At 44.1% G+C, this 27,257-nt stretch overlaps 1 protein-coding gene across 2 annotated transcripts in view; it reads right to left on the bottom strand.

Moving 5' to 3' along the window:
- Nucleotides 1-27,257, bottom strand: part of LOC126416450 (extracellular tyrosine-protein kinase PKDCC-like) — a 43,281-nt gene that overhangs the window by 7,237 nt on the left and 8,787 nt on the right. Inside the window, exon 5 of one of the 2 annotated variants that reach the window (XM_050084176.1) lies at nucleotides 18,045-18,221. The exons of the other annotated variant lie outside the window; for it this stretch is intronic. Coding sequence (XP_049940133.1) covers nucleotides 18,045-18,221 — 177 coding nt within the window. The remainder of the gene's footprint in view (nucleotides 1-18,044; nucleotides 18,222-27,257) is intronic. 2 annotated transcript variants of the gene reach the window in all.

Raw genomic sequence — 27,257 nt, 5'->3', positions numbered from 1 at the left:
AACGTCCACTAGGTGCTCGATCTGATCATCACAGCTGGGAAATGGCCGTTCATCAAAGACTGCCAAGGAGGAATATAGCCTCCAGTCAGCAAGAGAGAATTTCCAATGAGCAGGCTGCTGTGGTGGGGTATGACTGTACAGGCGAGTTGGACAAGGGAAGTGGTCACTCGAGTAAATATCAGAAAGAGCACACTACTCTTGATGTCGAGCGAGCTGGGCAGAGCAGATCGAGAGCTCTAAGTGGGAATAACTGTGCGTGGAATCAGAGAGAAATGTGGCTTCGCTAGTGTTAAGGCACACAAGATCAAGATCATTAAGACGATCCGTGAAAAAGAGAACCTCTTGGGCAGGTGACAGGTGAGCCCCAAAGAGGATGATGGGCACTGGTATCACCGAGGAGGAGAAGCTTAGCAACAAGTTGCATCAGGTCTGCCCTAGTGACAGCAGAAGACGAGGGGATATAAATGGTGCAGAGGGAAAAGGTAAATTTGGGAAGGAAAACACGGGCAGCAACTGCTTGCAAGTGGGTGTGTGAAAGGGGATAGGACGATGACAAACATCGTCTTGTAGAAGCAGCATGACCCCACCATGAGCAGGAATCCCCACCCTAAGTGGAAGGTCCATCTGGAGAGAAGTAAAATGGGAGAGAGCAAAATGGTCTTGAGGACGTAGCTTGGTTTCTTGGAGACAGACGACGAGCAGACATTGCAATTACAGGAGCAGCTGGAGCTCTGCCCTGTTAGACCGAAGGCCATGGACATTCCATTGTAAAAGGGCCATAAAATTTAGGAACACCAAAGAATGAAGAAGAAACTCACTTTGATGGCCACTTAGGGCGAGCTGTCAAGGGAGGACGGCCACTGGAATCCACAGGTGAAGGATTTTCATCCATCAACTCAGCGGGATCGAAGGAGCTTCCCTGGTGTCTGTCAGTTGAAGTTGAAGTCGAAGAGGGACGACGAGTCAGAGAGGGGGAAGACTGTTTTGGATTTTGGCGATTGGCAGAAGAGCTAGATGGCTGCGAACTCAAGGTATGTAAGAAATTTTCCTGGGAATAATCCTTTTTGAACTGACGGTTCGCTGGCTGCGTTGCAACTGTCTTCACTGGTGAGGGCAAAGAATGGGTAGCAGACTCTACTGCCCAGAAAGTGGGAGAAGGAGTGTCAGCTTGAAGGCGAGGCAAGTTTGCCACCCTCAAACTGAACTGTAAGTCTCAAGTTTGCGTAGCCACGTTTTTTGTGGGACGGGGAGAGGCTAACATGGTGCTGTAGCTTCCAGACGAAGGGACATTTGGTTTGCTGCTCGCCAACAGTTTCCGGGCAACAGGAAAAGGTACCTTCTTCACCCTTATCTCCTGAACAGCCCGCTCGTCTTGATAGATGGGACAAGAATGAAAAGAAGCACCATGTTCTCCATGACAATTAATGCATCGGGGGGAAAGAGGTGGACAGGCACTCTCGTGTGCATCCCTGCTACAAGTGACACATTTGGTCATGTTTTACATGACGTGCTGGTATGACTGAACTGCTGGCATTTTTGACACCTCAACGGATTGAGAATGTAAGGGCACACAGAGATGACTTCAAAGACTGCCTTGATCTTGGTAGGAAGCGTTAACTGATCTAAAGTCAGGAATAATGTACGAGTAGGCACGAAATTGGCAGCTACCTTCTTCATAACTCTATGAACAGCAGTAACACCCTGATCCAATAGATTAGTTATTTCATCCTCTGTCAAGCCATCCAACAGCCGGGTGTAGATAGCACTGTGGGACGAGTTAAGTGTACTATGAGCCTCCACTTTTATAGGATATTCGTGGAGGGTTTGGGCCTTGAGTAGTTTCTGGGCCTGGAGAGCACTATCAATTTCCAAAAGCAGCATTCCATTGCGGAGACGAGAGCATAACTTCACAGGGCCGGCGATGCCATCCACACCTTTCTGTATAACAAAGGGGTTTACAGAAGCAAAAGTCTGGTTTTCGTCTAAACGTGATATCGAGGTGGAACAGGAAGAGACATTGAGGCAGGAGCCTCATTCCACTTTTGTTTATGGGAAACACTGTGAGAAAGAGAAAGAAAATCAGTCATTGGGCAAAAGTACCCCATGATTGCCAGCATCTCCGATGGCGCACTCCTTCCAGCAGGGGCCCTATAAAGGGCAAACCCCTGCCTTAGGTGACTGTCCACACCTTAGGTCACACCCCCCGAGCGACAAACAGAGGAACCAATCGGCAGAGGAGGAAGGTAACAGCTCAAGCAATCACACCTCCCTGGGGCTGGGAATTGCCCCGCTCCTGTTACGAGTCAAATGTGTGGTTGGCCGTAAGGCACATGCAGGGAGGAGAAGAAAAGATACAAAGGAAAGGAAGGATGGTGTCAAACACCACAGCGAAGGAAAAGGAGAGCAGAACAAGGAAAGAAAGGAGCGAGGCGCAGGGAGAAGGGAGAGAGAGCGGGGTAGGGGGGGGGGGGGAGAGAGAGAGAGAGAGAGAGAGAGAGAGAGAGAGAGAGAGAGCGCGGTAGGGGAAGAGAGAGCGGGGTAGGGGGAAGAGAGGGCGGGAAAGAGCGACACAGGGAAAGAACAGTACAGGGTAAGAGCAGTGCAAGAGAGACACCTAAAAGTAAACCAACGCAAATGAACGTCAAGAGCCCATGGAGGCACAAGACATCTCCCCAAGAGAAGGGTAAAGGACAGAAGAAGAGGAGACAAGCAGCACTGAAAGAGAAGTGGTGCTGCAAGGGTTGGGGGCCCCGTGGTCGCCAAGCACGTACTCACCAAAGGGCGGCGAGTTCCCTGGGGGGAACAAGGTAATGTGGATGCACTTTCACATCCTCCGATTGGCCCTGATACAGACTTTGATGCTTCTGCTGCATCTTGATGCCACATTGATGCTCAGAATTCTGAATTGCTTCAATCCTCTCCTCTGCCCTACAGGAAAATTCCACAGGCCATGGAAGCTGATTCAAATTTGAACATTTTGCTTACGTACATTTGCACATCTTGGCATCTTTTTGCATAGCATCAAGAACCCTTTGGTGCACCGATACTTTGCACATCGGCATGGCCTTACTATGCAGAAAGGTGTGTTTCTTGTTCAGAATGGCAGTGGACAGTCACATGTGTTGATCCCTAAAGCTTTGCAAAGAGAAGTGTTCACAAAGGACACCGGGGATTGTTTGTACAAATTTTATTTCAAGTCCAGATGGATTGCAGCATCGACATCACAATCAACTTCGTCACTGTCATGTGCATGGTAATCTGTCTCCTCCCATCCTAGTGATGGAGCTGGAGCCGCCCACACCACAGCAGCCGACGCCTTCTACATCTGGTTATTGGCATCAGGTGGTGGACGCGTTTTCTTCTGGTCATTTTCTGGGGGATGTTTCCAACAGAGCGAAGGCCGGATGGCGGGGTACGACTGGAAGCTTGGTGTCCCCTGTAGCCACAGCTTCCGGTCCAGTGAAGCGTCCACACTACTGCCTCCCCCGCCATTGTCGTGGTCCCTACACAATGACGGCCCGTCGCTTTGGCGGAGAGGAATGTTCTGATGTGACGACAAGCACCGGCACGATGATGAAGAATGGGAGGGCAGAGAGAGCCTGAGACGACATCAGCCAATGGTACACCCTATAGGACAACAACAAGAAAGGAGCGGCTTCATCACGAAGAGAATGTAAGCGCCGCAGTGCCTTGCCATGGCCACAGTGGAAGACGAGCTGACATACAAACACTATAGCAGTGACTTATGAACTATATTGTTTTGCTTGCATTGAAATTGTATATATCGAAGGACATTGATTATTTGCATGTCGCCATTTGCTTGTGATACATCTTTGTGAATACACCACATTAAGTATTGTCGATTTGACTTACAGTAATAAATGCCATCAATATGATTTGCTTGAACTGTTGTCTAGTGATCCAAGAAAACTGCTTCCTAGGCACCCTATATTAGACAAATGGGCAGAATACAGAAGTTACATCACCAATTCAATGGGAAATTAAAAGAGGTTGTTAATATTACAAAAAGGATAGATTACTAAGCTGCTGTGAGCTGCAGATAGGTGCAACAAAAACACTGTTACACATTGGGCTTTTGGCTAAAGCCTACTTCAGGAAAGAAAACAAACACACAAATTCACAACAGCAAGCACACCTCATGTACACATGACAGCTATCTCCAGCTGCTCTAACCAAAATTCAGCTCAATCACATCAAATAGAAGCAGCAATCCAGACGAGGTGGGGAAAGGGGAGGGATAGCAGGGTATGGGTGGGAGTACATGCAGGGATTAGAAGGTGACATGACAAAGATGCCAGACGCTGCATCTGGAAGCTGTGGGGGGAAAGAGAAGGGCAAGATGGGATGCTGGATGTGTAGGAAGAGGGATGGGTGAGAGGGGCGGGAGGAGAGAAGAACAAAAGATCAGTGGGTGCTTTCGCACAGGGTGGCGCACAATGAGGGTGAGATGTGAACTGGGAGGAGGTGATGGGACTGGGGAGGGGAAGGGTGGAAACTGTTGGCTGGAGGGTGTGAGGACACTTATCAAAGGTTGAGGCCGGGATGATTTTGGGACCAGATAATGTGATGCAAGCGTAACTCCCATCTGCACAGTTCAGAAAAGCTGATGGTGGAGGGAGGATTCAGATGCCCTGGGTTATGAAGCACCCACTGAAATCAAGCATGACATTTTCAGCTGCATGCTGTGCCACAGGGTGGTGCACTTTGCCCTTGGTCATAGTTTGGCAGTCAGCATTCATTTGGGGATAGCGAATCAGGGAGAGAAAGAGTCCGCCATAGAGTGGCTAGGTTGGGACAGTCAGAGAAAATGTGGACCACCATCAAATGGGTGTCACAATGACCATGAGTCAGCAAAGTACGGCTGATGCGGAGACGGTATAGGGTGGTAGAGTTCTTGTGAGATGCCTTCACAGAGGACCTACACAGATTCATGTCTCCTCTATCATCCGTAGTTAGTTTGGTAAGTCAGAGTGAGGCATTCCATATTAGAGGCACCTAAAACTTGACGGCATAATACCAACTGGAGGTCTGTTTCTGGAATACCGGTATCAAGATTCTTTATATTGGTAGCCTGTTTGGCCATGCTATCCATGAGTTCATTCCCCAGCATCCCAATGTGGCCTGGGGTCCAGACAAAGGTCACTGGGCATCCACATTGTTCAAGAGCATACAGGGAATCCTGGATAGTAATGACCTAGGGATAGTGAGGGTGGCACTGGTTGAGAGCTTGCCAACTGCTCAAGGAGTCACTGCAGATGAGAAAGGACCCACCAGTGCAGGAATGGATATGCTCAAGAGCACGAGAGATGGGAACTAAGTGCAGATGGTAATATCCTGAAATGCTACAAAGGTGTATTAAGAGGCAGGAGCTTGCTATATATAGTGTCTAGAACATACATGCAAACTCCGCCCGACACCCTGTCATAGGCAGCATGATTCTTATAATATCCCCATATCCAAGAAGTACAATGCAGAATGCAGCTGATGTGGTTAAAAGATGTTATAGCTCAACCAGTGGGTGGAAAAAACTGCTAAAATTCCACTGTTGAATGATGATGTCGAAGTACAGTGAGGCCAAGAAGGGAGCAAGGGGGCAGGTTATGCCCTAGGATCACCTGTTGCCACTGGTTGAGGGGTTATGGCATCAATATACATAGGTTCTGGGTTCTGTTGTGTGGTGCCCACTGGGGCCTCAGGGGCTGCCAGAATCTTGCCTCGGCTACAGGAGTTATACAGGCAGGATCTGGTAGTTTGGGGGCCACTGGAATGTCCTCCTTGGAGGAGTTTTTCTTGTCTTTACTCTCCTTTGAGGATTCTGATGATTGCAAGGACTTCTCTGAATCAGTTTCAGGTAAACAGGTTGAAGTCCTGTGGCCAGCGGCTTATGGTTCCTTCAGCCACTAGGCGGTAGTCACACTGATGTAAAAGACAAACAGTGTTTAAACAACAACCGGTATATGATGTGTCATTTCACAGGTGACTCTCTCTTTGATAGTATGTTTTGCCAGTTACAGGACTAGAATAAGTTGGTGGTAGGATGGTGCATAGGGCAAGCCTTGCAGTTACTCCCAAAGGCCTAACATTGAAAGTCCCCGTTTCTGAATGTAATTCTACTCTACACGAGCCTCTTTTACAGTTTAAATACAGAACTCTCATGCACTTATTCAACTAATCTGTAACCTATATGCCTCGTCTACCTGTTTCCACTCCACCAGTCTTCTCTACTCCCACAAAATCCTGCAGATAACTGTTCCTCATGTTTCCTTGGATGGTATCATCCACCAAGCCAACTGCAGACTATAACAACATGCCAGACTTCACTTCAAAAACATATCCCACCTTCCCCTAAACTACCTGAACAATGGTGGTTTCCTTCCTGTCTCTCTGCAGCTCCCCAAACAGCCACACCATCAACCACCGCTCCTCTCCTACAAACTGAGCTTGGCCAACCTCCTTAACAACCCACAGCCTCTCAGTCCTGTAATAACTCATAATAACACGAACAAGTCTCGTTCAAAGTGCTCTCCACTCCTGAAATATCTTTTATCCAAGGATCTCACTTTCAGCACTAAACCTGCATATAACCACGCTGCTTTGGTGAATGACTTACTGTACTTCACACATAATGTCAATTGTAAATATCACTTTGCAACCCAATCCCAAAACCTTTCCAATAAACGAACATAGCATTGATCCCTGCCTTTAACAGTTCCAGCCATGATCCCAACTTGATCCACCACCACTACTACTAAGAATTATCCCTTACAAGCCTTCCCAGAACTACTCATGTCCGGCATTGATTCACAGCTTCTCCTCAGGTCCCTACAACATGGCTAACCTGTCCTCTGCAGAATTCCAGGCTCTACTTTCCATAAAAGTTGATGACTCCATTATTATCCTCCCACCAGACAAAGGATCGACCACTGAGGTACTTGACTGACAGGAGTACGTTAGTGAAGGTCTACGACAGCTGTCTGACATACCTACATACAGCATCTGCCATCAAGATCCCATTTTTGTGATTCAAACTGACCTGCAATCCCTCCTAAAAACTTAAGGTCCCTCACAAGGACTTAATCTCAAAGTATGGAACTTCTTACCCCACCCAAGCCACGCACCCCCACCTTTTACTTTCTTCCTAAGATCCACAAACCCACTCATCCTGGCCATCCTATAGCCGCTGGCTTCAAAGCGCCCACAAATGTATATCTGCCTTAGCTGATCAACACCTGCAACCCATAGTACAAAGACTTCCCTCCTATACCAAAGATACCAACCATTTCCTAGATTGCCTGAAATCAGTGGCCGTCCCACTCTCACCATGCACCTTGCTTATCAACACTGATGCTACTTCCCTTTATAACAACATTCCCCATGTACATGGTCTGTCCAACCTATGACATCTTTCTTGATCACCTTAATCAACTTTATTCTTACTAACAATTACTTCACCTTTGAGGGGCAGAAGTACAAACAGATCAGGAGTACAGCCATGGGAACCACGATGACTCCTTCCTATGCCAACCTCTTCATGGATCTCTTGGAGGGAGCTTTCGTGGGATCCATAAGCCTTCAGACCCTGTTTTGGTTTAGACACATTGATGATATCTTTGCTGTATGGACGCATGGTGAGGCTGACTTGCTAAAGTTCCTGGAATATCTAAATACCTTCTCCCAATGAAATTCATATTTCTGAATACCATGTCACTTTCCTTAATGTTGATCTCATTCTCATCTAAGGCCAGCTACACACTTCTGTCCACATCAAGCCCACTAACAGACAACAGTACTTACATTTTGACAGTTGCCATCCTTTCCATGTCAAACATTCCCTCCCATACAGCCTTGGCACTTAAGGCAAAAACATTTGTTCAGATGCAGACTCTTTACAGCAGTACACCACCACTCTCACTTCAGCCTTCACTGGACATCATTCTCCCAACAGCATAGTTCAAAAACAGATTTCCCAGACCATCACATCCAATACTGGTACTGTTGATCCCTTCAAAAAAAAAACTTCGAAGCACACCAATTGTCACTCAGTATTATCCTGGCCTTGAATATATTAGTCAACTATTTCAATATGCCCATGAATTCCTAAAATTATGCCCTGAATGAGATCCATTCTGTCAGATTATCCACCACACCTAGAATAGCTTCTCATCACCCTCCCAATCTCCACAATATCCTTGTCAGACCATATGTTCCTTCTGCACCCATCTCCCTACCCTATAGCTCTTAACACTGTGATCATCTCCAGTGCAAGACTAGCCCTATGCACACTCCTACCACCACCTATTCTAGCTCTGTAACTGGAAAAACATTATCAAAGAGAGAGCCACCTGTGAAATGACATGTCATATACCAGCTGTTATCTGAACACTGTTCAGCCTTTTACACTGGTGTGACTACCACCCAAATATCTGTCAGGATGAATGGGCACAGGCAGAGGGTATATACAGGCAACACACAATATTCTGTTGCAGAACATGCTGTACAACGTGCCTGTTTCACTACGTGCACCAACTGGGTTCTTCCTCCAGACACCAATTTCTCAGAAATCCACAGGTGTGAACTAACATTACAGCATGTCCTTGGTTCTCGCCACCTATGTGGCCTTAATTTATGTTAAGTCCTTCTGTCTCGGCATTTATTCACAGTAAGTACTCCTTTCTTCACTCCATTTCAGTTTTCTACATCTTTCGTTTTCTGACTTTTCTATTTTTCGCCATCCGCCATCCCACCTCTGTTACATACAATGCACTTAGCTCTTCACTGTTTTTAACTTGTGCACTACATTTTATTAGTTATCTCTCTCTCGCATATTACCATGTCTTCCACCTATAAGCTCTCCGGTTTTAAAATCTCATCCACTGCAGTCCCCAACAATCAGTCTTTCCTTCTCATCCCATCTGGCAAGTCTCCCCTGACCCAGGGTTCTGGGTGACTTCTAAACTGTACCCATTTTCCTAAACCTCTCCAGTCCTTTTTCCTTTACTCCTCTCCCTTCCCCTTCAACTCTTCCACCAGAAGAAGGAACCACTGGCTCTGGTATATACATCCACCTAGGATTAATATATATAAAAAACAAAGATGCTGTGACTTACCAAACGAGAAAGCGCTGGTAGATAGACAATAAAAAACACACACACAAATTTAAGCTTTCGCAACCCATGGTTGCTTCATCAGGAAAGAGGGAAGGAGAGGGTAAGACGAAAGGATGTGGGTTTTAAGGGAGAGGGTAAGGAGTCATTCCGGTCCCAGGAGCGGAAAGACTTACCTAAGGGGGAAAAAAAGGACAGGTATACACTCGCACAAACACACACATCCATCTGCACATACACAGAGACAGGCAGACATATGTAAAGGCAAAGAGGTTGGGCAGAGATGTCAGTCGAGGTGGAAGTACAGAGGCAAAGATGTATGAGGGAGCAGCAACTTGAAATTAGCAGAAATTGAGGCCTGGTGGGTAATGGGAAGAGAGGATATACTGAAGGGCAAGTTCCAATCTCCGGAGTTCTGATAGGTTGGTATCAGTGGGAAGTATCCAGATAACCCGGACGGTGTAACACTGTGCCAAGGTGTGCTGGCCATGCACCAAGGCATGTTTAGCCACAGGGTGATCCTCATTACCAACAAACACTGTCTACCTGTGACCGTTCATGCGAATGGACAGTTTGTTGCTGGTCATTCCCACACAGAAGGCTTCACAGGATAGGCATATCACATGGGTGCTTTCACACTTGGCTCTGCCTTTGATCGTGTACACCTTCCGGGTTACAGGACTGGAGTAGGTGGTGGTGGGATGGTGCATGGGACAGGTTTTACACTGGGGGCGGTTACAAGGGTAGGAGCCAGAGGGTAGGGAAGGTGGTTTGGGAATTTCATAGGGATGAACTAAGAGGTTACGAAGGTTAGGTGGAAGGCGGAAAAACACTCTTGGTGGAGTGGGGAGGATTTCATGAAGGATGGATCTCATTTCAGGGCAGGATTTGAGGAAGTCGTATCCCTGCTGGAGAACCACATTCAAAGTCTGAACCAGTCCCGAAAAGTATCCTGTCACAAGTGGGGCACTTTTGGGGTTCTTCTGTGGGAGGTGCTGGGTTTGAGGGGATGAGGAAGTGGCTCTGGTTATTTTCTTCTGTATCAGGTCAGGAGGGTAGTTGCAGGATGCGAAAGCTGTTTTCAGGTTGTTGGTGTAATGGTTCAGGGATTCCAGACTGGAGCAGATTCGTTTGCCACGAAGACCTAGGCTGTAGGGAAGGGACCGTTTGATGCGGAATGGGTGGCAGCTGTCATAATGGAGGTACTGTTGGTTGTTGGTGGGTTTGATGTGGACGGACGTGTGAAGCTGGCCATTGGACAGATGGAGGTCAACGTCGAGGAAAGTGGCATGGGATTTGGAGTAGGACCAGGTGAATCTGATGGAACCAAAGGAGTTGAGGTTGGAGAGGAAATTCTGGAGTTGTTCTTCACTGTGAGTCCAGATCGTGAAGATGTCATCAATAAATCTGTACCAAACTTTGGGTTGGCAGGCCTGGGTAACCAAGAAGGCTTCCTCTAAGTGACCCATAAATAGGTTGGAGTACGAGGGGACCATCCTGGTACCCATGGCTGTTCCCTGTAATTGTTGGTACGTCTGGCCTTCAAAAGTGAAGAAGCTGGCTAAGGTAATTAGGAAAGAGGTTTTAGGTAGGGTGGCAGGTGATCGGCGTGAAGGAAGTGCTCCATCACAGCGAGGCCCTCGACATGTGGGATATCTGTGTATAAGGAAGTGGCATCAATGGTTACAAGGATGGTTTCCGGGGTAACAGATTGGGTAAGGATTCCAGGTGTTTGAGAAAGTGGTTGGTGTCTTTGATGAAGGATGGGAGACTGCATGCAATGGGTTGAAGGTGTTGATGTACATAGGCAGAGATACATTCTGTGGGGGCTTAGTAACCAGCTACAATGGGGCGGACAGAATGTTTGGGTGTGAATTTTAGGAAGTAGGTGGAAGGTAGGGGTGCAGGGTGTCTGTGGGGTCAGGAGGTTGATGGAGTCAGGTGAAAGGTTTTGTAGGGGGCCTAAGGTTCTGAGGATTCCTTGAAGCTCCGCCTGGACATCAGGAATGGGATTACCTTGGCAAACTTTGTATGCATTGTCTGAAATGCTGACGCAGTCCTTCAGCCACGTACTCCCGACGATCAAGTACCACGGTCGTGGAACCCTTGTCAGCCGGAAGAATGACGATGGATTGGTCAGCCTTCAGATCACGGATAGCCTGGGCTTCAGCTGTGGTGATGTTGGGAGTAGGATTAAGGTTTTTCAAGAAAGATTGAGAGGCAAGGCTGGAAGTGAAAAATTCCTGGAAGGTTTGGAGGGGGTGATTTTGAGGAAGAGGAGGTTGGTCCCGCTGTGATGGAGGACGGAACTGTTCCAGGCAGGGTTCAATTTGGATAGTGTCTTGGGGAGTTGGATCATTAGGAGTAGGATTAGGATTATTTTCTTCATGGCAAAGTGATATTTCCAGCAGAGACTACGAGTGTAGGACAGTAAATCTTTGACGAAGGCTGTTTGGTTGAATTTGGGAGTGGGGCTGAAGGTGAGGCCTTTGTCCTATCCAGAGGTTTGGAGGAAAGGTTTACTGAATTGGGGTGTTGTGGTTCCAGATTGCGTTGACTAGAATTTTGAGGTTTTGGGGTGAGTGGAGCTGGAAGTGGGAGATTGAGTAGATGGGAGAGACTGGGTCTGTGTGCAATGAGAGGAGGTTGAGGTTTGTTGGAATGGTTGTGGAGGGTGAGTGAGTTGCCTTTCCGGAGATGGGAAACCAGGAGATTGGATAATTTTTTGAGGTGGAGGGTGGCATGATGTTCTAATCTGCGGCTGGCCTGGAGGAGGATGCTCTGAACAGCCGGTGTTGATGTGGGAGAAGAAAGATTGAGGACTTTTATTAGGGATAGGAGTTGACAGATGTGTTCATTGGCTGAGTTGATGTGTAGGTGAAGGATTAGGTGGGTGAGGGCTATGGATTGTTCGGTTTGGAACTGGTATAGGGACTGATGGAAAGAAGGGTTACAGCCAGAGATGGGAACTTTAGGTGTGAGGCCTTTGGGGGTAATGCCAAATGTCAGACAAGCCTGAGTAAATAAAATATGGGAGCGTAATCTGGCTAGGGCGAAGGCATGTTTGCGGAGGGAATGTAAATAAAACTTAATGGGGTCGTCGTGGGGATGTTGTGAGGGTGACATGGTATTAGAAGGTGGAAAGTGTAACATGAGGCTAAAATGAAAATAAAAAATATATGGGGAGAGATAAAGGTGAACTAGAAAGCAACTGGAGTTCTGGTGTGAAAAAAGTCGAAAAGTGTTGGTTTAAGCTAAGCTATGTTGATCCTGTGGTGAACTTAGGGTGGTAAACAACAATGTGTACAAAGGTTAGGTAGTTGTGTTGCCTCCAAAACATGTTAAAGGGTGGAGAAATTCGGGAAAATTTCGAAAAAATTGCGTGAAAATGTATTAAAAGGACTGGTTATGTGGTGGCAGATTATGAAAATGAGGGAAAGAAACTGAAGCTGTGAAATAGTATTCACGAGAAATGTTTGTGAACTGGGAAAGGTATATTTTAAAGCAGCGGTAGTGTTGAAAGCGGTAAAAAATTTTTTGGTTATGGTTTGGAAGTAAGTTACGTATTATTGAGTATATATAGGCAGGATAAATTGTATGGTAGATTACGGTAAAAAGAGAAGGTGAATACAAAGTGAAACTACTTGCACACACAAAAAGAGAAAGTAAGATGACAGAAAAGATCCCGAAATGCAACAGTGACAATAACAAACGTAATTGTTGGGTTCAAATTAATGATATGAATATAATAGAAAGAAACATTCCACGTGGGAAAAATATATCAAAAAACAAAGATGCTGTGACTTACCAATCCGCTCACGGAATTGGAATGACTCCTTACCCTCTCCCTTAAAACCCACATCCTTTTGTCTTTCCCTCTCCTTCCCTCTTTCCTGATGAAGCAACCTTGGGTTGTGAAAGCTTTAAATTTGTGTGTTTTTTATTGTGTCAATCAACCAGCGCTGTGTCCATCTACCAGCGCTTTCTCATTTGGTAAGTCACAGCATACACACAGGGTGATCCATTGAGAGTGACCGGGCCAAATGTCTCACGAAATAAGCATCAAATGAAAAAAAAACTACAAAGAACGAAACTCGTCTAGCTTGAAGGGGGATACCAGATGGCGCTATGGTTGGCCCGCTAGATGGCGCTGCAATAGGTCAAACAGATATCAACTCCCTTTTTCTAAATAGGAACCCCTATTTTTTATTACATATTCGTGTTGTACGTAAAGAAATATGAATGTTTTAGTTGGACCACTTTTTTCGCTTTGTGATAGATGGCGCTGTAATAGTCACATGTATAAGTACATGGTATCACGTAACATTCCGCCAGTGTGGACGGTATTTGCTTCATGATACATTACCCGTGTTAAAATGGACCATTTATCAATTGCGGAAAAGGTCGATGTCGTTTTGATGTATGGCTATTGTGATCAAAATGCCCAATGGGCGTCTGCTATGTAAGCTGTTCAGTATCCTGGATGACATCATCCAAGTGTCGGGATCGTTCGCCGGATAGTTACGTTATTTAAGGAAACAGGAAGTGTTCAGCCACATGTGAAACGAACCACGACCTGCAACAAATGATGATGCCCAAGTAGGTGTTTTAGCTACTGTCGCGGCTAATCCACACATCAGTAGCAGACAAATTGTGCGAGAATCGGGAATCTCAAAAACGTTGGTGTTGAGAATGCTACATAAACATCGATTGCACCCGTACCATATTTCTATGCACCAGGAATTGCATGGCGACGACTTTGAACGTCGTTTACAGTTCTGCCACTGGGCACAAGAGAAATTATGGGACAATGACAAATTTTTTGAACGCATTCTATTTAGCGACGAAGCATCATTCACCAACAGTGGTAACGTAAACTGGCATAATATGCACTATTGGGCAACGGAAAATCCACGATGGCTACGACAAGTGGAACATCAGTGACATTGGCGGGTTAATGTATGGTGCGGCATTATGGGAGGAAGGATAATTGGCCCCCATTTTATCGATCACAATCTAAATGATGCAATGTATGCTGATTTTCTACGTAATGTTCTACCGATGTTACTAGAAGATGTTTCACTGCATGACAGAATGGAAATGTACTTCCAACATGATGGATGTCCGGCACATAGCTCGCATGCAGTTGAAGCGGTATTGAATAGCGTATTTCATTACAGGTTGATTGGTTGGCGAAGCACCATACCATGGCCCGCATGTTCACCGGATCTGAAGTCCCCGGGTTTGTTTCTGTGGGGAAAGTTGAAGGATATTTGCTATCGTGTTCCACCGACAACGCCTGACAACATGCGTCAGCGCATTGTCAATGCATGTGCGAACATTATATGGAAGGCGAACTACTCACTGTTGAGAGGAATGTCGTTACATGTATTGCCAAATGCATTGAGGTTGACGGACATCATTTTGAGCATTTATTGCATTAACGTGGTATTTACAGGTAATCACGCTGTAACAGCATGCGTTCTCAGAGATGATAAGTTCACAAAGGTACATGTATCACACTGGAACAACCAAAATAAAATGTTGAAACATACAACCTATTACCAACTGTTCATCTAAATTGTGAGCCATATGTTTGCGACTATTACAGAGCGATCTATCACAAAGCGAAAAAAGTGGTCCAACTAAAACATTCATATTTCTTTATGCACTATGCGAATACGTAATAAAAATGGGGGTTCCTATTTAAAAAAACGCAGTTGATATCCGTTTGACCTATGGCAGCGCCATCTAACAGGCCAACCATAGCACCATCTGGTTTCCCCCTTCAAGCTGGACAAGTTTCGTTCTTTGTAGTTTTTTCGTTTGACGCTTATTTCGTGAGATATTTGGCCCGGTCATGATCAATAGACCACCCTGTATATATTTTGCGATCTGGATTGAGGGTAAGGGAACCCTCTCCACATTCCTCCAGAACCTCAACAGCTTCTCCCCAATTTGCTTCACCTGGTCCTACTCAACCCAACAAACTACCTACCTAGATGTTGATCTCCACCTCAAAGATGGCTACATCAGTACCCCTGTCCATATCAAAGCTACTAACCAAATGCAATACCTCCACTCCAACAGATGCCACTCATTCCATACTAGAAGTCCCTTCCACACAGTCTAGCCACCTGTGGTCGTTCCATCTGCAGTGTTGATCGTGCCACTAAAGCGGAGTTACTAAATACAGTTTTCCGTAACTCCTTCACGAAAGAAGAAGTAAATATTCCAGAATTCGAAACAAGAACAGCAGTCAGCATGTATGACATAGAAGTAGATACCTTAGGTGTTGCAAAACAACTCAAATCACTTAAGAAAGGCAAGACTCACAGTTCAGATGGTATACAATCAGGTTCCTTTCAGAGTATGCAGACACAATAGCACCTTTCTTAGCAATCATATACAACCGCTCACTTGACGAAAGGTCTATTCCTAAAGACTGGAAAGTAGCACAGGTCACACCTATATTCAAGAAAGGAAATAGGAGTAACCCACTGAATTACAGACCCATATCACTGACCTCAATTTGCAGTAGGATTTTTAAGCTTGTACTGTACTCCAACATTATGGATCACCTTGAAGAAAATGACTTATTGATACACAACCAACACGGATTCAGAAAATATCATTCTCTTTATTCCCATGAAGTAATGAGTGCTGTCGACAAGGGATCTCAGATCGATTCCATATTCTTAGATTTCCAGAAGGCTTTTGATACCATTCCGCACAAGTGACTATTAATCAAATTGCATGCGTGTGGAGTATCATCTCAGTTGCGTGACTGGATTCATGATTTCCTCTCAGAGAGGTCACAGTTCATAGTGACAGACAGTAAATCATCGAGTAGAACAGAAGTGATATCCAACGTTCCACAAGGTAGTGTCATAGGCGCTTTGCTGTTCCTGATTTACATACATGATCTACATGATAATCTGAGCAGCCTCCTTAGATTGTTTGCAAATGACGCTGTAATTTACCTTCTAGTAGAATCATCAGATGATCAATTCCAATTACAAAATGATCTCGAGAGAATTTCTATATGGTACAAAAAGCGGCAACTGGCACCAAACAAAGGAAAGTGCGAGGTCATCTACATGGGTACTAAAAGAAATCCGATAAATTTAGGGTATATGATAAATCGCACACATCTAAGGGCTGTCAATTCGACTAAATACCTAGGAATTACAATTACAAGCAACGTAAATTGGAAAGACCACATAGATAATATTGTGGAGAAGGCGGAACAAAGACTGCACTTTGTTGGCGAAACACTTAGAAGATGTGACATATCCACTGAAGAGACAGCCTACATTACAGTTGTCCATCCTCTGCTGGAATATTGCTGCGTGGTATGGGATCCTTACCAGGTAGGATTGACAAAGGACATCGAAAGAGTGCAAGGAAAGGCAGCTAGTTTCGTGTTATCATGCAATAGGGGTGAGATTGTCACTGATATGATATGCGAGTTGGTGTGGCAGTTACTGAAGCAAAGGTGGTTTTCTTTGCAGCAAGATCTATTTACGAAATTTCAATCACCAACTTTCTCTTCCGAATGCGAAAATATTTTGTTGACACCCACCTACATAGCAAGAAATGATCGTCATAATAAAATAAGAGAAATCAGAGCTCAAACAGAAAGATTTAGGTGTTCCTTTTTCCCACGCGCCATTTGAGAGTGGAATGGTAGAGAAGTAGTATGAAAATGGTTCGATGAACCCTCTGCCAGGCACTTAAGTGTGAACTGCAGAGTAACCGCGTAGATGTACATGCAAATGAGTGGTCCTTCTTGAAATATACTGAGTCTCACTGAGGCTTTCGCATACCATAATTATCCTCCAAACCTTGTACAGAAACAAATCTCCCATGCCTTAGCTTTCCTATCTCCCACAGTACCACCCAGGACTGGAGGAACTGCATTACATTCTTCACCAGGCTTCTGACTGCCTCTTGTCTTGCTCTAAAATGAGAAATGTCCTGTCCCATACATCCCCACCACCACCACCACCACCACCACCACCACCACCAATTACTCCAGTCACAAACATTACCTACTCCATCACAGGGAGGACTATCTGTGAAACCAGTCATGTAATCTACAAGCTAAGTTGCAACCACCGTGCCGAATTCTATGTGGGCATGACCGCCAACAAACTGTGGCCAAGCAACAAATGGACCACCCTTTGCTTAGTACGCTGCCCAAAACGACATCCTTCGTGTAAATGACTGCTTCACAGCCTATGCCATATGGATCCTTCCCACCAACATCAGCTTTTCTGAACTGCACAGGTGGGAACTCTCTCTGCAGTATATCCTACATTCCCATAACCCACCAAGCCTCAACCTTTGTTAATCATTTTTCTCACCCATCCATCCCCTTCCCTATTCCCATTCCAGCACTACACAGCCCTATTCCAGCAACGCATCCAGTCTTTTTACTTCTCTTCTCCCAACTGCATCTAGCTGCCCTACCCTCTCTCCACATTGTCCTTACGTGCTCCCCAGCCTCCTCCTTACCCTCTCCCAGTTGCCATACCCATCAAGCTCTGCTGCTGGCTTGCAGTGTGGCTTCAGCTGCCAGAGGCTGCAGTCATCAGTCTCTGTGTGTGTGTGTGTGTGTGTGTAACAAAGTTAGCGCACACTAGAGCAGAAAATACTTATGAGATAAGATAGATACCTTTTACTGCAACAATTAAGATGTTATGTTTGTTGCTAATATGAATTACAGCATTAGTAAGAAGGCATTTTTTTTTTCACTTAAGCAAATTCACTTTTGTTTCTCAACTACTTTCAGCCTTTAACAATTAAATTATTAGTGAAGCACAATATTCCACAGATAAAAAAAAAAAAAAAAACAATTTGGTGATAATTTCATGAAGAGGCATTTTCAATGAATGAACTGTGTTCTTTTCGTACCTGTCCACGTGTACTCGTGTCCGATCACAACTGCTCGGCAACCAGCATCCTTGGCACAAATCTCTGCAGCTTCGATCTCATTCATAACTGACTTTATACAAACAACAGAGGACGATGAATGGTGGCAGTGGTAATCAAATTCCCCAGGTAGGTCCCTATCTCTCAGTTTCTCGAATCCTGTTAAGCATACATACACAATCTTATATAGCAAAACGAGTGGAAGACTCTATTTATTATATCCTAAGTAACTCTCCATTGCTTGCGCAGATGACACTCATCTGTTAGCTTGATCCATCACTGTCTTTCAATTAAGCAGTGCTGCACAGTTTATGAAACATTATTATTGCTTGGAGGATGCTGGTCATCTGCGCGAGCACTACTGCTACTATCTGAAACAAACTGAATGTTACTTCACCATTTTCCTAGATTCAATCAAAATTTCATGTGTGTAATTTTAAGTATATTGAAACTATTTCTTTTTATCCAGAATGCTCACATACAAAAGTAAATATTATCCAAACTTTTACTATGTGGGATAAAAGTCTAAAAACCACAGGGCAGAGTATAACAGAGCTCCTGATGTATGGCTGGAATGGTTCCACGAGTTGAGTGGTGGTGATCCTGACAGTGATATTGACAAACAGAGAACCATGATTGTGTACATGGAAGTGGTCATGATTCAGGATCAGAAGAAGAAGAGCCAGAAAATGATGAATATGAATCATAGGAAGAAGTAATTCAAGAGGTTGTGTTTCTTTTAAGAAAAGATGGAATAATTAAAAAAATATTCTGGGCTATTACACCATGGTCAAAGGGATTTCACTCTAAAACCTGACTTCTGTCCCCACCTGCAGAGCACATTTTCAAAGGGGATCATAGCTTTGTTGAATGTCTGATTCACACCCTGGCCCACTATCTATACGGCCTCTCTGTACAGTCTTTCGTGGTATCCATCTGTGCCTGCCACTACTTGAGTATGGTCAAAATTAATGTGGTGGTCTCCTGCCTGTAAAGCATGTTCCGAAACAGCTGGTTTGTCAATTTCTCCTCTTCGGCAATTCCCCTTGTGCTCTTTGAGGCATATTTTGACAGTTCTTTTTGTAGTATCTATATACACCTTCCCACAACTATGAGGAATCCTATAAATTCCAGCTTTTCCCAGTGGTTGGCGAGCATTCTTGGCCATTTTTATGCGATCTTTTATCTTCTATGTGGGTTTGTAAATTACAGCAATGTTCCGCTTTCTCAAGATTTTTCCTATGCACTCAGTCACGTCCTTAATGAGTGACAGGAAAACTTTTGATTTCAACGGTGCTTGAGCATCACTATGTCGTCAGGTAACAAACGTCCGGATAAATTGATAATGGCACGGGAAGCATCTAAATGATGAATGCTCTTATTAGGTTGCAAGTTATCTGACAACAAGAGATTTGAGCTTGCCAAAGGTGGAAATTTTGACATCAGCCCATGAGTTGTGCCCGTGGAAGATATAACAACCAGTGCAGAAGCAGGCATTCATAGTGTGGACAAAGTTACGGCTGAAGAAATCCATATAGAAGCTGTAAGAGTATTCTCTCGCACAAAGCCCCCAAAAAGTAATTTAACTGTGGATGAGAGGAATGCCTTAAAATGCCTGAACGCATTCTCCCCACTGACAAGGGAAATGCAACAAATGTGACTGACTATTATAGTAAGACTAACAACTACTTATTAGATCCGCAAACATAAAGGAAACTAAGTAAAGACCTCACTGACGAAGATTAAGAAGTGGTACGCAGTTGATAAGGAAGTCCTCTGTCGGCCCGTGCATTCAGGAAAGTCTGTTCAATTCAGTTGCACTAGTACCAAGACCTTATGAATTGCCGAAGGTGTACAAAGAAATGTTCCTCTAAGGCCTACAGTGAATACTGTTGGTTCATCCACCTATTCGATTTCCAAGTTCTTGACAACTTTATTACAAATTATTACAACTGTATGTGGGCCAATTGGATTAGTATATCAAGAATTCAGCACATTTTATCAGTAAATTAAATGGCATAGTGGTACAGCCGGAGGACAAATTAGTTAATTTTGATGTGGTGTCGCTGTTCGCTATGGTTCCTCTTAATGAAGTGTTGCAACAGCTGAATCGGATTTTCCCTCCTGATGTTGCAGAACTGTTTAAATATTGCCTCACAACCACATATTTCAAACAGAATGAAGAGTTCTATGAACAGACGGATGGTGTTGCTATGGGGAGCTCCTTAAACCCAGTTATAGCAATTTCTTTATGGAAAAATTCGAGGAGCAGGCATTGGGAGCTGAGAACAAGAAACTGAATATTTGGTTCTCTTGCTTGGCTGACATCTGTCTAGTGGTGGCACGGCAGGGAGGAACTGGATCATTTTCACAAGCATTTGAACAGGATCAATCCAAAGATTTAGTTTATCGAGGAGGAGGAGGAGACAGATGGAAGATTAAATTTTCTTGATGTACTAGTTTTCAAGAAAGAAGATGGTAGCTTGAGCCACACAGTTTACCAAAAACTCATGCACGCAGACCGCTACCTACACCGGGATTCAAACCATCACTCACAACAAAAGTGAGGCATCATAAAAACGTTGGTGGATAGAGCAAGGAAAATCTGTGAATCAGAGCTGCTTGATGCAGAATTGAAACATCTCACCACCGCATTGCTAGTTAATAGTTATTTGTTCACTGAGGTGAAAAGGGCGTTAAGACCACCATGTAGAAATCTTAGTGATGCTCAAGTGCTGGTGAAATGAAAACTTTTCCTGCCATTCATTAAGGACCTGACTGACTGCATTGGAAAAATCTTGAGGAAGCGGAACATCACAGTAATTTACAGACCCACGTGGAAGATACAAGATCTATTAAAATCCGCCAAGGATGCTCACCAACCGCTGGAATTTATAGGATTCCATGTAGCTATGGGGAGATGTATATGGTTACTACAAAATACCGTAAAAAATTACTCAAAGAACACAAGGACAATTGCCGGAGAGGGGAGACTGACAGATCAGCGGTTGTGGAACATGCTTTACAGCCAGGAGACCACCACATTGATTTTGTCCGTGGCAGCCACAAATGGATACAATGAGGCTATACAGAGGGGCCATAGAGACTGTGAAACACTCCAGGAATTTCAATGGGAAGAAGGAGGGTGTGAAATTGAATGAAATTTGGATTCCAGTGCTGAAGAAGATGTTTATCAGTCATCCACCATGGGGTGATAGTAACAGTCGACAACGGCAGTCGACAACGTCCAGATGCTCTCGCGTATTCAAAACATGTGAAGTCATGCCAAGGTGCGGAAGCTAGTGGAAGCGGAATTTTGCTGTAGTCAGTAGCAAGCCAGGGTGTGAATTGGACATTCAACAAAGCTACGATCTCCCTTGAAATTGTCCTCTGGAGATGGGGATGAAACGTCACGTTTTAAAGTGATATCCCTTCGACCACAGCATGACAGCCAGGGATGTTTTATTAACTGTGACAATTCCGGCTGTGAAAGTTTACATTTTACAAATATGGACAAGCTAAACAGAGGAAAAATATAGTACAGCTTATGGCAACATGTACTAATAATTATGTCAATGAAGTTCACGGTAATTTTTCAAGGGGAAGGAATTCTAAAGTAATTTATGTTATGGACGTCAGAGCTTTCATTGGTTTGTAATGTCTATGAGGATATCTGAAACGTTCTAGAAAGAGTTTATCAAAGTTATGGGATAGCTCAAAGAGCAATGGAATTGAATCATGAGTGAAAACTGATTCAGGTCACACTTGAGATATCTGAGGTTTGATAGTATCCTTGGAGGTGTTCACAGAGAGAATGACAAGTTGGCTGTTTCCAGAGAGGTACTTGAGCTGTTTATGAACTGCCAAAATTTATCACCTAGTACATACATTACTGCATTTCTGTATTAAGTGTATTACATTTAGATTTAAAATAACTTTGTGATTGATTTTCTAAAGAGCCTAAGAAAATGGGCTGCCAATAAGCCAATCACGGTTCTTTCTTGGACTGTTTTGCTTGTTATGGAAATACACACAGAACCTTGTCAGGTTTGACAGACTGTAAGAGACAAAAGGGAGATGTCATCTGTTGCGCCTCTCCAAAAAATTCTTTTATGTAAACAAGGCAAAGCTGCACCACAAAGCTAAAGTTTGGCTGAAACGGTTCTGGCACCTCCCAGGGACAACTTGGCACCAGATGTTTAAAATAATACATACATATTACACTGCAATGTAACTATAATTTGCCACTGAGATGGCACTAGTATGTGACAATAGGTAACCAATGTGATACGATAGGCATGGGCATGAGGCACTTGTGTGTGTGTGTGTGTGTGTGTGTGTGTGTGTGTGTGTGTGAGAGAGAGAGAGAGAGAGAGAGAGAGAGAGAGAGAGAGAGAGAGAGAGAGAGAGAGAGCAGTATACACAAAATTAATTGAGCTTCATTCCGTACATAACAGTAACCTCCATGTTGACTTTCTTGTTTATGACTGCCAGAAACCTCTGATCTAGCAGCATGGTGATATCTCTCGTCACGTGTGGCAATGAGAAATACTTAACATAAGGAATGTCCGAAATGAGCATCTATATAATATGCTTTCACAAAATCTTGTTTCTTCCGAGTCATAATGTATGTCATAGCTGCTGACCAGCTGCGCAGATGATGCATATGTATTTAATAGTTGGCAGCCTTTCTAGCCAATACCCTTCCCCTCATATCCCTTTGCCCATGGCAGTCAAGATCTTTTTGCTCTTTTCCTGTCTCACACCCTTGTTAAAACAGAGGTTGACACTCAACTTATCTAGGATTACTTATACAGTAGAGGGGTACTCCCAGCACGGGAGTATTTTCAACTCCCTGTGCAAAACTGACGCTGTTATATATTTGACCCCTATGTCAGTCTGTATATCAGTTTGCACCAACATGTCTCCCAAACCCAAACGAAAGGTTTGATTTTAATGCAGGTTCTCTCTCTTTAAGCTGGTTTAATCAGAATGGTTCTTAGCTATGTTCCATGAAAGTCTGTCCAGCCATTTAAATTTCATTGCTATATGAAGTAAAAGTGTGTTCCACCAGCACACTTTCTTGATACATGCTACACAATCCACAAGAGCTACATTATGTTATGTAGTACCTCTAAAATTTAAGGCCCATGAGAACATGTCAAATGGGTGATGCCCCAGGGATCAGCACTGGGGCCACTCCTGTTCCTTATTTGTATAAATGATATGTCCTCTAGTATTACAGGTCACACTAAAATATTTCTGTTTCTCAATGACACTGGCTTGTTACTAAAGGATGTTGTGTGCAACACTGGCTCTGTTTCAAATAGTGGCTTGTAGAAAATAAACTAATGCTAAATCACAGTAAGACTCAGTTTTTACAGTTTTTAACACACAAGTCAACAAACCCTGATGTTTTAATTTCACAGAATAGGCATATGATTAGTCAAATTGAACAGTTCAAATTTCTAGGTGTTCAGATAGATAGTAAACTGTCGTAGAAAGCCCAAGTTCAGGATCTTCTTCAAAGCCTTAATGCTGCCAATTCTACTACTCGAACAGTATCTGAAGTAAGAGATGGTTCGACATAAAAAGCAGTCTACATTGCCTATTTTCATTCGCTTATGTCATATGGTATTATATTTTGGGTTAACTCTTCCCATTTTGAAAGGATATTTTTGGCTCAGAAATGGGCAGTTTGGGCAATAAGTGGTGTAAATTCGCGAACCTCTTGTCGACCCCTGTTCATTAGTCTGGGTATTCTGACATTGCCCCCCCCCCCCCCCTCTCTCTCTCTCTCTCTCTCTCTCTCTCTCTCTCTCAAACACACGCACGCACAATACTAGGCACAAATCCAATTTGCATTTGGATTGCACCTCCTGTGTGCAGTATGCTGCTGCATCCATTTTCAGTAAGCTACCAAAAGAATTAAAAAATCTTACATGTAATCCACGCACTTTCAAATTGTAACGGAAGAGTTTTCTCAACCTTCTGTCAAGGTGTTCCTTGAAAAATTAAGCCAATTCTTATGTTGTATTGTTGATTGCATTTACACAAACTTATGGCTTGTCTTCTTTTTTGGGTTCATAAAACATTATTTTATCTGTTATCACTTGTATGTCGTAATTTCATGTACTGACATGTTCCACGACCTTGGAGATTTGCTCTCTATTTGGTCCTAGGGAACTGGGGAAAAAAAAAAACCTTTTACATTTGACCAACCAGTCATGACGTTTGTCTTTTGAAGTCACCTGTTTCAGCACCTACAAAGCAGAAAAAGGTTGATTGTGACTCCACACTAAAAGATAAACATAGACTCTCACAAACTTGGTCCAATAGTTTGACAGCATATGCCAAACAGCGCACTAGCAGTCCACTTCTTCCAACTTCTTTGTTTTACGGTTGAAGAGGTGCGGTCTGGCAGCTAAAATTTTAGAAATTAATCACTGCTGCAGCCAATTCTTGATAAGAAATTGCCCATCTTTTCTTTATTATTCATAGTCATTATAACACTTTGAAGATACATAATTTAACATAATTTAGTGAGCTTTCAGTAAAATACGTCAGAGGTGTTTTTAATTTGGTGCACTTTACACCACAAACTGTTTCATATGAAATGTGGGTAACTTATTAGAAAGGTTTTTGAACGTCTCAGAGAAGCCATTGCGCACACCAATCCATGTGAAATTCACAGATATGTTTTTGTTTGTCTTACGTATATGGTTTATCACAGTAGTGACAGTAACAAATTAAATTTACATTGCATTGAAAGTAGTTTTCAGTTTACTAAATTTATTCACAGTTGCAAAGTCTTTCTGATATATGCTGGATCAGGCACGAAAATTTATTTTATACATTCGCCTTAACCACTTCAATTTTCCTAACACGCTTCCAGGACCAAAACAAACTTTTGCATGTCATACTGTCTATGAGCCCATTGCTTGCAATTTTATGTGAAGTCTCGGCTCGGGACACATGCTCGGATAGCTGTAGTGGTTAAGACGACCGTTGCTACGTGCAAGAAATCTGGGTTCGAGCTCCGGTCAGGCACAAATTTTCATGTGTCACCAAAGCACAATATTTGCATACCTGATACAGCTAATGTCAGACTCCACAGCTGTGAATAAATTTCATATCCAGTCAGATGAAATATTATCACCAACTTCTCTTCCTTCAGACATTGTCAGAAACAATGTTTTCATATTGTTTATGGATGGAAGACAAATCACAGCAAATCCCATTGCATACTTTTCTAGAGTAAGCGTCACCAATGTCATAATGCCCCTATCATCTCTAATTATGAGATTTAAAAACAAGGCTTTTTGGAAAATAAGAATTTTGCTATAGGTTAAAATGTTTTTCTTATTGAGATATATATATAATAGAGGGAAACATTCCACGTGGGAAAAATATATCTAAAAACAAAGATGATGCGACCCACCAAACGAAAGCGCTGACACGTTGATAGACACACAAACACACACACAAAATTCTAGCTATTGCAACAAACGGTTGCTTTGTCAGGAAAGAGGGAAGGAGAGGGAAAGACTAAAGGATGTGGGTTTTAAAGGAGAGGGTAAGGAGTCATTCCAATCCCGGGAGCAGAAAGACTTACCTTAGGGGGAAAAAAGGACGGGTATACACTCGCGCGTTCAAGAAAGTGGTTGGTGTCTTTGATGAAGGATGGGAGACAGCATGTAAGAAAGAAAACGTTACACCTGACTCCATCAACCTCCTGACCCCACCGACACCCCTACCTTCTACCTTCTTCCTAAAATTCACAAACCCAATTATCCTGGCCGCCCCATTGTAGCTGGTTACCAAGCCCCCACAGAACGTATCTCTGCCTATGTAGATCAACACCTTCAACCCATTACATGCAGTCTCCCATCCTTCATCAAAGACACCAACCACTTTCTCGAACGCCTGGAATCCTTACCCAATCTCTTACCCCCCGGAAACCATCCTTGTAACCATTGATGCCACTTCCTTATACACAAATATCCCGCACGTCCAGGGCCTCGCTGCGATGGAGCACTTCCTTTCACGCCGATCACCTGCCATCCTACCTGAAACCTCTTTCCTCATTACCTTAGCCAGCTTCATCCAGACCCACAACTTCTTCTCTTTTGAAAGCCAGACATACCAACAATTGAAGGGAACAACCATGGGTACCAGGATGGCCCCCTCGTATGCCAACCTATTCATGGGTCGCTTAGAGGAAGCCTTCTTGGTTACCCAGGCCTGCCAACCCAAAGTTTGGTACAGATTTATTGATAACATTTTCATGATATGGACTCACAGTGAAGAAGAACTCCAGAATTTCCTCTCCAACCTCAACTCCTTTGGTTCCATCAGATTCACCTCGTCCTACTCCAAATCCCATGCCACTTTCCTAGATGTTGACCTCCACCTGTCCGATGGCCAGCTTCACATGTCCGTCCACATCAAACCCACCAACAACCAACAGTACCTCCATTATGACAGCTGCCACCCATTCCGCATCAAACGGTCCCTTCCCTACAGCCTAGGTCATCGTGGCAAACGAATCTGCTCCAGTCCGGAATCCCTGAACCATTTACACCAACAACCTGACAACAGCTTTCGCATCCCGCAACTACCCTCCCGACCTGGTTCAGAAGCAAATAACCAGAGCCACTTCCTCATCCTCTCAAACCCAGCACCTCCCACAGAAGAACCACAATAGTGCTCCACTTGTGACAGGATACTTTCTGGGACTGGGTCAGACTCTGAATGTGGCTCTCCAGCAGGGATACGACTTCCTCAAATCCTGCCCTGAAATGAGATCCATCCTTCATGAAATCCTCCCCACTCCACCAAGAGTGTTTTTCCGCCTTCCACCTAACCTCTTAGTTCATCCCTATGAAATTCCCAAACCACCTTCCCTACCCTCTGGCTCCTACCCTTGTAACCACCCCCGGTGTAAAACCTGTCCCATGCACCCTCCCACCACCACCTACTCCAGTCCTGTAACCCGGAAGGTGTACACGATCAAAGGCAGAGCCACGTGTGAAAGCACCCACGTGATTTACCAATTGACCTGCCTACACTGTGACGCATTCTATGTGGGAATGACCAGCAACAAACTGTCCATTCACATGAATGGACACAGGCAGACAGTGTTTGTTGGTAATGAGGATCACCCTGTGGCTAAACATGCCTTGGTGCACGGCC

This window comes from Schistocerca serialis, chromosome 8 (genome assembly GCF_023864345.2).
Source record: "Schistocerca serialis cubense isolate TAMUIC-IGC-003099 chromosome 8, iqSchSeri2.2, whole genome shotgun sequence".
NCBI lineage: Eukaryota > Metazoa > Arthropoda > Insecta > Orthoptera > Acrididae > Schistocerca > Schistocerca serialis.
This window is presented reverse-complemented; position numbering and strand designations above follow the sequence as displayed.